The sequence below is a fragment of the Takifugu flavidus genome, chromosome 11, assembly GCF_003711565.1.
Source record: "Takifugu flavidus isolate HTHZ2018 chromosome 11, ASM371156v2, whole genome shotgun sequence".
In the NCBI taxonomy this organism is placed as follows: Eukaryota; Metazoa; Chordata; class Actinopteri; order Tetraodontiformes; family Tetraodontidae; genus Takifugu; species Takifugu flavidus.
In genome coordinates this window covers 6,349,064-6,358,369 of record NC_079530.1, presented here as the reverse complement: position 1 = coordinate 6,358,369, position 9,306 = coordinate 6,349,064, and the positions used below count along the sequence as shown (strand labels likewise).

The following is a 9,306-nucleotide window of genomic DNA, read 5'->3' as shown; positions in this document are numbered from 1 at the left end:
GAAATATTGGCCTTAACAGAAACGCGCTGTTTTCTGAAATTAGGTGAAGAGCAGCTTATATCTACACAAGAAGCTGCGTTACAAGTGGAAAACAACAGAGAACGGAAAAAGGTAATTTGCAAAGAAAAGTGGCCTCTGTGATGAATGGCAATGATTCACATGATGTACAGAGAACCTGTAACAATGCTTTTGAGTGTTATAAGGTTTGAACGTTTGTAATAACAGCATACTGTAAGGTAAAAATACATACACAGGTAAAAAAAAATAAATACATGAGTAAAATCAATTATTTCTACCCGTGCCACAAGTGAAAAACCTTTAAAATTCATTTTGGAAATTTAAAAATAAACCAGATACAAGAAGGGTGAAATGGTGGCTGAAAGGGTGAATGATAGACCATAGGAATGGCATCATTTCCTTTGTAAACATTATCTAGCCTTGAAAAGAACCATTGTTTTAATATCATCACAGAGTTCTTCATATTGAGCAGACAAATAGCAGGGGACATTAGAAAATAAACAAGAATTCCATCTGGAGCTGGTATTTCAAAGTTTTTACATAACTGTAAGAATTGTAACAAAATACTGTGAAATCTGATTCCACCGACATTCATCATATGATTGTCTTGACATATTTGTGGATTATTCCATCTATCAACCCAAGACTGACTCTAAAGGATTCTTGATGCTTGAGAGAGGAATGAAATGTATGAAGATCAGTCTGGCGGCCTGGGTCCTGGATGGGTGATGAATGGATTTCCTGATCAATCTTTAAAGTGACTCTCCCTGCTGGCAATGGAGGAGGTGGGTAACTTTGGAGACCAGCCTGAGACTTTGAGTCATTGTTAGATGATGTTTCAGTATGGCTCTTTTCAAGCAGTTTCTTCAAAAGACAGGATAACTGTGGACTCAGAAGAAGAACAAGGGTTCCACCAACACAGAGGACTCTAAAGAAGAAGCATCAGACAGACAGGTCTTAATAAAAGCATTTTCATTGAAATAGCAGGATGAAATGTTGGCGATTTCAGACAAAGTGGAGGTAAGGGACAATAACTTAATTAATATACAAAAAATAACATTTTATGGAGACACAAACCTCTCCATCTCAGTAAGGATGAGAGGCAACTTGGCAGCCATATCAACTTTGTTGCCAAACTTCCTGCCAAACGGCAGGTCACACACGATAACATCTACCCTGCCATCAGACAGCGGTATCACTGCATACACAGAACACATACTGAGAGGTCAGAGGTCACAAAACACACAGTATGGATACTACTAGCAAGGTTATAAACGTTTTGCACATCTTTAGAAAGGTATTGTGGTATCGGACAGGGTGTTGGCCCTTTTCTTACTCATAGATGAAGCTTTCGTTAAGTGTATTCTGTTTTCAACTTCTGCAAACTCTATGTTCTCATTCGCTCTCTGGATCTGTCCATCATCAATGTCCATACCAAGGAAAAGGGCATCCTAAAAATTCCAGTAAGAGAGTCTATATCAGATGATGCTACTTTTTGATTGTTGGCTATGAAATACGGTATTCTGTACTTTACTAAATAAAGAAAAAAACAAAATAGTGTAACTATACTCGAACAATGTCTGCATATTCAAAGCTTTCCAAAACCTATGAAGTGTAATTACGGTAAGCCTTTTATACACAGGCTGTATAGATTTCTGGCCTCACCGTGTGTTCCTGTGCTGCTTCTATCAAAATAGTCCCCACACCGCACATTGGGTCGAGGACGCAAAAACCTGGCTGGGAGGCAAGAAAGCACATACAGTTTGTAAACTGAGGGGCCACATTAAACTGTAACTGGAATGTAGCGTGAAGTCTTAAAATGTCTTTATGTACAAAACCACTTTGTTTTAAAATTAATAGTTAAAGAAGACGCAGGCAATAAGTAATGGTACCTGTATCTGAGCCAATGAGGCGATGGCCCAGGCTACAGTGGACCTTAGTCCAGTATTTTTAATGTAACATCTGTTCGCCAGAGGTAACCTGAGGGATGGAGACAGAAAATCATTTAAAAGAGAAACATTGTTCTTCCTCATCATGTGCTAGAGCCAACAGATGCCAACATAGTTATTATTGATGAGTTAAAGATCAGAAACCTGCTTAATGGGATCCCCATCAGGCAATGATCATCACTCAAATGAATATTCACCTGCAGCAGAGAGCAAACCAAAATAAGAGAAGAGAAGAGAAGAGAAGAGAAGAGAAGAGAAGAGAAGAGAAGAGAAGAGAAGAGAAGAGAAGAGACCTCTAATTGTGGATTCTTCAGGTCAGTCTTCCAGCCAAGGTGTCTGCTCAAACCTACTCCAATTACTTTGCTCACCTCCTAAGTTAGATACAGAATACCAAAGCATAATTTCACATATAATTTATAGCCACCGTAGAACTGCACACACGACAAATGGAAATAAATAAATATGTATCATGTTTTGAATGCTTTCTGTAGTAGCGACTTATTGATTATTTCCTTGATATTATATTTAGAAGAGATGTCAGTTCTACCTGTGGAGTGAAGCATCGAGACAAAGATCCACTACACTTGCAGTTGATTCTGAATGAGATTGGGGCAGAAGGAAGCTGGGTCGTACTGAGTCGCATTGGAATCTGACTTGCTTCTCCAGAAGTATTAGCTGATCATGAAAGCATAATAAATGAAAGTGAAAAGAAATTAAATAAATCTGAAAATCTAAAATCACTTCTCACCTTTTTTTGCGTCGTCTTTAGATTGGTCCGTTAAAGTATTGTGCCTATTCCTAATGCCACTAGTATTTTCCTGCGGTGGAAAGGTCCACTTCTCCTCATCAACATCATCATCTCTCTTTCTCTTCTTTCCCGTTCCAGATGGTTCATTCCTCTTTTGAACAACACTATCTTCTCTTGTACTTCCTTTTGATAGCGTGACAGGATACGATCTGTATACCATCTCCCTCTGCAGGCGAGTCCATGTCCTTACAGCGCTGGTCCACTGCTCAATGTCCCCCAAAAGTCGGGACTGCAACGCGGAGGCTGCTTTTGCTGTTGACGTTATCAAGAGCAATTTCAAGACCAAGAAAATCCCGTAAAGGCCTGAAAGTTAGTGCCGAATCTGCGCCTTTGATGTGTTTGCTGTTCTGGTACCTGGGTTTGTCTTTGCCGTAATGGAAACTGGGTGGTCTTGTTTCAGGAAAAGGAAAATTCTCTCTGCAGCTTTCAGCTGACAAAGTCTGTTAACATCAGCAGTGGAGCTGAATATCACTTTACCTGGGATCTGATAAACCTGACCACACGAAAGAAAAAGACACAGAAATAATGACAAAATATGACACAGCCTAAACATAACAAAAGAAAAATATTAAAATGAAAAATGAGGCGCCCTGTTATAGATAAGCGTAAGATAATATGAATAAAATCCTCCGAAGAAGAAAACATCGTTTTAAAAACAACCATTTAATATGTACATTTTAAAGAATCCTTAATAATTAATAATCCGAAATAACAACCAGATCCAGATTACTTTAAAAAAAAGTAATTTTCAACTATTGAAAAAACGTGATCAAACAGCGTTTTTATTACATGTTAAAAACTCTGAAACTGGGCAGATTTTCGGACACTCACATCTTCAGCCGCCAGATTCTTCTTCAACTCTTCAAGTAAAAAAAGTTCCATCCCTTTACCAGCAGTGCAGTAATAACGAATTAAATTTCCATCGTTTTTCGATTCAGCCATTCTGCATCTACAAAGTATTTAACTCAACAAAACATCCAACTCAGCTTCTACAGGGTGCATCTTCTACTTCACAGGTGTTCCGCCATATTGGAATAGTTGTTTACACCGGAAACGGAAATGACTTTTCAGAATACAATGACCCCATATGGCCAATAGATGTCTCTCTTTCACAGTGGATAACGGCACTGATGATCGATCTTCGAGCGCATTTGTTTAATTCAATTTTTTAAAAGATAACTCTCCATACGTGTGACTAATTAACTGTAAAATGTGCCCAACTCATATTATATCGATTTGATTTTCATTAAATTGTAATAAAGGAATTTAGTAAAGATACATTTTATAGTTATTATCAGGGTTTTTAAAATTATTATTTCGTAACTGCTTCCTTTACACGTAGAGTATTTCGTCAAACATGCACCAAGAACCCTTAAGTGTTTGTTATGCTGTGTGCCGCATTTGAATCTGAGTGCGAAATATGTTCAGCTCTGCTGCATTGTCGCCTGCAGGCAGATGTGAACAGGTGTTCTCCCAAATCAGGAGAGGAAGGAGACTTTTAAATTCTGCAGCATAAATTAAGACTTTGGTTTTAGAAGTTAGTTTTTCCTCTAAAGGTTATTTCTTTTTTGTCAATATTCCTGTAAAAAAAAAAAAAAAAAAAACTTGGTCCCTGTTTTTCTTCTGGCCTATGACTGTCTATGACTTCACTCATCTACTACTATTATGAAGAATAATTACTGTGACCTGTTGGCACTCTCTCACTAAACTCTCATGCATAATGGATAACTGACTATAAAAACCAATGGACCATTACTAAAGTTGCATAAAAAGTAATTTATGTCAACAATGTTGCAGCACGATATGGTACTCATTTTTCAATGTTCTACAATTTCCCTTCAGTTTATTCTGTGATGACTTTCATCAAGTCATAATATTAGTTGTACCCATGCAGAAAGAAGACATTAATACTCCTCTGAACAGCTGCCACATGCAATAATTAGACCCAGTGCTACAAACCAATTGCAACAGCTCCACAATATGAATGCTGTCTGGCACAGCAGCCCATGTGTGATATATTGCAGGACATTAAACTTGTTTTTATTCTCATCTTTACCCAATAAATCATCAGAGAGGATAGAGTACATAAGGGGGAAAAGAAGAGCAAAATAATAATGATGGGAGGATTGTTGAGAAAAGCAAAAAATATGGGAGGCAGATGCTTTGTTTACAACCTTGCACTGGTGGGTTAATTAGTGAAGCCTTGAAAGAGCTTAAGGCTGGTGTGTTTGAACATTTACAATAACACATTGGACATAAATTGCCTTTTTACAGATTTAAAGAACATTTTCCATTGTGCCATAAACCTCATTAAACTACCTATAGGATAACTTAAAAATACAGCTGGACCCTCACAAAAGAGGTAAAACAAGAGTTACAAAGTTAGAATAATTCCAAGGCCAAATGGGATGCTTCATGAAATAATAATCAAATTTTTAAAAAAAACAAACAAAAAAAACCGAGCAACATTACAATTCTTTTTCTGCAGGTGCATACAAAACTCCATGGCAATGTGCCTGCTTTTGTCCTAGTTAACAAAGATCAGTTACACTACATAAAGTCCCAAATCCCCTTGCTCCATATTTTATCAACTAAAAACATCACTGCACCAAAAAGCTGCTCTATTTAGTCCTATAAAAAAGGAGAGAGCCCTTGGCCTCCTTTTTGTCAATGTTACGCTGAAAAACCCAGCTGCGATTTGCATCTGATTTTCAGCTATTCGGTTGATTCCCAAGTTACTGTATTGCTTTAATTAATAATAAAACTGTGGAGTAAAACCCTGCTCTAGTTAGTTTTATTTCAGATTCAACAATATTTTACATGAAGATCTCATAAACATCTTCATGGCACTTACGTACCACATGACTTGTAGTTCCAATTAACGCCGCTGAGGGGCGGTGTGGGCTAATGCTGCGCTCCAGCCCGCTTCCGTGTTGTCTTGTTTAATCTCCTCAGCTGCAGCAGGCAGGCGCGGAAGAAAGTAAATAAAAGCGAAAACACTGGAATAGCGCAACTCCCTGCCTGTTAGAGAGAAAGTAACTGCGCCAGAAGATCGCCAACTGCGCTGGAAGGTCGGTCTGGATGTTCTATTACCGTTCCTGAGCTAAAGGTTCTATTATAAATCACATACTGTAGCATACCTCTAATAGTGCCCACTCAATACCGTTTTGTGTTACATCACGGAAGGTATCCTAATCATCATTATGTAGATGGCTCAGAGTTGAACTGTTTGGAATGTCAATTTGGTTACAGGTTTAAAACCCACACAAATGCATCGAATATTCTATTTCGTTTTGTTTTCAGATGCCGTCATAAATTTCTGTTTGGTCTTCTCCCATATCATCATGGGCCAAGTTTTGTCAACAGAAAACGATGTTTCTCAGTTGAAGGAGGCAGTTGGATCTGTTCTTTATGATGCCATGTTGGAGGGCGATGCCGTGCCGGACCTTGGAGTTGTCCACCCTCTCCTCCTGGCCAGTCAGGATGAGAGCATTAACCCCGGGTCCCATCTTCAGGAACAGCTGCGTCATGTTAATAGATTTTTCTTTCTCTAAAATGCAGTGGTCTTAAAATTAATTTCACTTTGAAAGTAAAGCAGGATGTTTACAGTCAGTTAACAAATAAAAGTATAAATACACCTAAATTGATATGTAATATGTGATTCTTTGTAGGATTTAAATGGCGAGCGATCATATCACCTTCCTTTTCTTCTCCAGCTGCAGAGTGACATTGGTGACAGGGCGCCTGCCTACCTGAGGGATCTGATTAGCCGTCTGTCAACCTTCTCTGATGAGCCCCGCCTGGCTGGCCTTGTGGGATTCGTGGTCACGTTGTTGGTGGATATGGTCTACACGTCATCAAAACATTCAAATGTGAGAGGAAAGATGGCAGGGTTATCATCAAGCCAGGTAAATCTTTTCAGGCAAAGGTGATGAAAGGATAGTGAATTTTACAATATTCATGCATAGATCATTAACTCCTGCAGAAAGTCTGGGAACTCCAGGAAGTGATGGAAGAGTATCTGAAGCGTTTTAGAATCAACCTGACTGACAGAAACAAGCTGATTCAGGATACCGTCAGACTTGAGGCCCAGTTTAGCCTCATTCTCACCCAGCTGAAGACCCGTCTAATTGCAGGCGACTGTGATTCCAGGTAATATAAAAGATAATAAATGCAGCAGAATCTGCATTTACCACTGCTGTGGTTACTGCTTAAATTTAGAATGACTGCACCTGCCTGACTGCTCTTTTGTTTTACCTTTCTGGTCCTTTTAGGTCTTTGAAGCACTGGGCCAGTGGAGCTGCTTTTAACGTCCAGATGTTGGTTCATCTTTCAGCTCTTCAGGGGCAGGCAGAGCCCCTGGCAGCAAAGGCAGCACTGGAGCAGTACAAAGAAGATCTCGCTCAAATAATACCTGCATACAGGTGATGTGCCTGGTTATGACTCCCTATTCAGGCAGCCCCTGCATTCATATAAGAGAAGAGAAGAGCCTTGTTGCAGATCTAGCTGTCAATCTGAATAACCTGTTTTGACAGTTTCTAGATGATGAGTCAGATTTTCAAACCTTTGCTACTAATCGAAATGTTTTGTTTTTGCTAAACTCCCTCTGCTGTATTGTTGATTCTTTTATAGACGTGTTAAGTCCAATACCGTGTGTGTGGTGAAGTGTCGAGGGGGCCTTGCAGCTTTACGTGACTCCACCAACGAGATGCAAGAAGAGGGCTCCATGACAGGTCTCACAGTAACAGACAGAGAGACTGGGAAGTGTGTGACCATCTCTTTATCCACACTGGAGTTTGAAATAGGTAGAAATATTGTGGTGAAACATTTTTTGGTGTCATGTTGCAATTAATAAAAAAGAAGCTAATCTTCACAGGTAGAAGAGTCTCTGGTGAGACTTCTGCAAATGTGACCTCCTCCATCAACCTGGACCTGATCACATCAGATCAATACTCACGAGCATACCTGGATTACTTTTTCTCTGACAAAGGCCCAATAACAAAGCTGGAGAATTATTTTATTGGGGCCAATGACAGGCAAAGAAAACAAAAGATGCCATTAGGTTGCAAAATAAAGAGCGAGACGGGAAAACAGAGATATATCAATGATGGAGAGACCACAGAAGGAAAAAGGCCATTGGGAAACATGGAAAGAGGTAACCAGAGGGATGAAAACTTAAAACTGAGCATTGTGGAGACACAGCCACATGAATGAAAGCCACGAGTGGGCAACTTGTTCATAAAAGCCAGGACATTTCAGATCTTTGCTGACATGCACTAAATGTTACAATTGGATGCAACTGATGAGAAGGCAGTTTGCTGTATTTGACTGAAGATTTCTACGCTGAAACTGTGAACCTGTTAGAGCAGATTCTCCACGTGAAGAGAAGCAAGAGGCAGATGTTCTACGTTCTGCTGTTGTATGAATATCCACCCAGTTTGTAAGATGAGCTTAAATGTGTAAAGAAATATTTGATAATTTACGAACAAGTGAAGATGATTTCTTTGTCCTTGGGCCAAGAATAAACTGCTGAGCTGCTTTTTGATTGGTTTTTATGAATATTGACACCATAAAATCACTACCGGAAGTCAAACAGACTGAAAAGATCATTCTTCTTACGAGCGCAGCGACCTGTCCACGAGCTCTCAACGCTCTCCTTTCACACGTAAAAGGAAATTGACTGAAGTGAGGTTTGAGTGATGTTCCGAGGAGAGCCCTGAGTGACTGTCAGCTGGGGAGGCTGCATATCTGCATGTGGGTGTTATGATGGGTATGTGAGCAAGAGACTGGGAGAAAACCATAGCATCCATGTCTAGTGTGAAAATGTTTTGTGTTACACAATCATGTTTGTTTTGTGCATGCGTTTATGCCAACAACAGCGCTGAGACCCACTCAACCCAGAGGCAGGTGGATATTTATCAATGGCAGGATTCATCATGAAGACATATAAGGAATATAATTAAATAAGAGCATGTCGATAAGTCAAATAAAGAACTAAAAGATGAAGTCTTGATTTTAAATGGTTTGAGAATGTTATTATGCCGACCTTTTTGGGTCTCATTGAAAGGTTGTCAAATATTGATGTTCTGAATTTGCTGCCAACTTTTTGGAGCCTTGGAAGTATTAAAAAAAAGCCCCGAAAGAGATAAAGATATATGGACTCCTATAATATTACACATTATAGGACAAAGAAATGATCATAGATAACACTTAAAGAGTAACCATTTGTTTCGCAGTGACGCTAACAGGGTGAGGGAAGAACTGACATCAACTATGCGACTTCCTTTTTTTGTTGTAAATACCCATTTTGGAAATACCTTGTCACTGAACTCCATTTATCCTTTGATAAACGGCAAAAAGAAAATCCAGGCATCTCCTGTTGGCCAGAAACTAAATAATTCTGGACAGTTTGACAGCCAACACAGTCTTTCTGACATCTGAGGCTTTATTCTCTCTCCAGGAACTCAAACACACACATAAAAATTCTTATTCAAACCTGTAACCGACACCATCTAGAATGTCTAGAATTTA

At 39.2% G+C, this 9,306-nt stretch overlaps 2 protein-coding genes across 3 annotated transcripts; one reads left to right on the top strand and one right to left on the bottom strand.

Moving 5' to 3' along the window:
* Positions 1 to 187: 187 nt before the first annotated feature.
* Positions 188 to 3,821, bottom strand: thumpd2 (THUMP domain containing 2). Its single transcript, XM_057046929.1, has 11 exons — positions 3,607 to 3,821; positions 3,130 to 3,268; positions 2,716 to 3,027; positions 2,515 to 2,642; positions 2,261 to 2,338; positions 2,112 to 2,164; positions 1,911 to 1,998; positions 1,684 to 1,755; positions 1,355 to 1,469; positions 1,096 to 1,216; positions 188 to 946 (listed from the first exon to the last, which is right to left on the bottom strand). Exons 1-11 carry the CDS (start codon positions 3,715 to 3,717, stop codon positions 613 to 615), a joined length of 1,551 nt encoding a protein of 516 aa, XP_056902909.1. The 5' UTR covers positions 3,718 to 3,821; the 3' UTR covers positions 188 to 612.
* A 1,871-nt stretch (positions 3,822 to 5,692) lies between these two features.
* On the top strand, positions 5,693 to 8,315 carry LOC130533454 (uncharacterized). Of its 2 annotated transcripts, none has more exons than XM_057046865.1 (7): positions 5,693 to 5,846; positions 6,079 to 6,305; positions 6,492 to 6,683; positions 6,761 to 6,927; positions 7,050 to 7,199; positions 7,408 to 7,580; positions 7,652 to 8,315. In XM_057046865.1, the coding sequence occupies exons 2-7, from the start codon at positions 6,120 to 6,122 to the stop codon at positions 7,987 to 7,989; spliced, it is 1,206 nt and encodes a 401-aa protein (XP_056902845.1). In that variant the 5' UTR covers positions 5,693 to 5,846; positions 6,079 to 6,119; the 3' UTR covers positions 7,990 to 8,315. The 2 variants fall into 2 exon arrangements, with proteins under 2 accessions (XP_056902845.1, XP_056902846.1); XM_057046866.1 differs by having other exon boundaries at positions 5,731 to 5,884.
* Positions 8,316 to 9,306: the final 991 nt, after the last annotated feature.

Coding starts and splice junctions, on each gene's coding strand:
- thumpd2 (XM_057046929.1), bottom strand. CDS start 3,717: ATGGCTGAATCGAAAAACGATGGAAATTTAATTCGTTATTACTGCACT. Junction 2,643..2,715: donor TAAAGACGACGCAAAAAAAG/GTGAGAAGTGAT, acceptor TTTCATGATCAG/CTAATACTTCTGGAGAAGCA. Junction 947..1,095: donor ATCCTTACTGAGATGGAGAG/GTTTGTGTCTCC, acceptor CTTCTTCTTTAG/AGTCCTCTGTGTTGGTGGAA.
- LOC130533454 (XM_057046865.1), top strand. CDS start 6,120: ATGGGCCAAGTTTTGTCAACAGAAAACGATGTTTCTCAGTTGAAGGAG. Junction 6,928..7,049: donor GCAGGCGACTGTGATTCCAG/GTAATATAAAAG, acceptor TGGTCCTTTTAG/GTCTTTGAAGCACTGGGCCA. Junction 7,200..7,407: donor CAAATAATACCTGCATACAG/GTGATGTGCCTG, acceptor ATTCTTTTATAG/ACGTGTTAAGTCCAATACCG.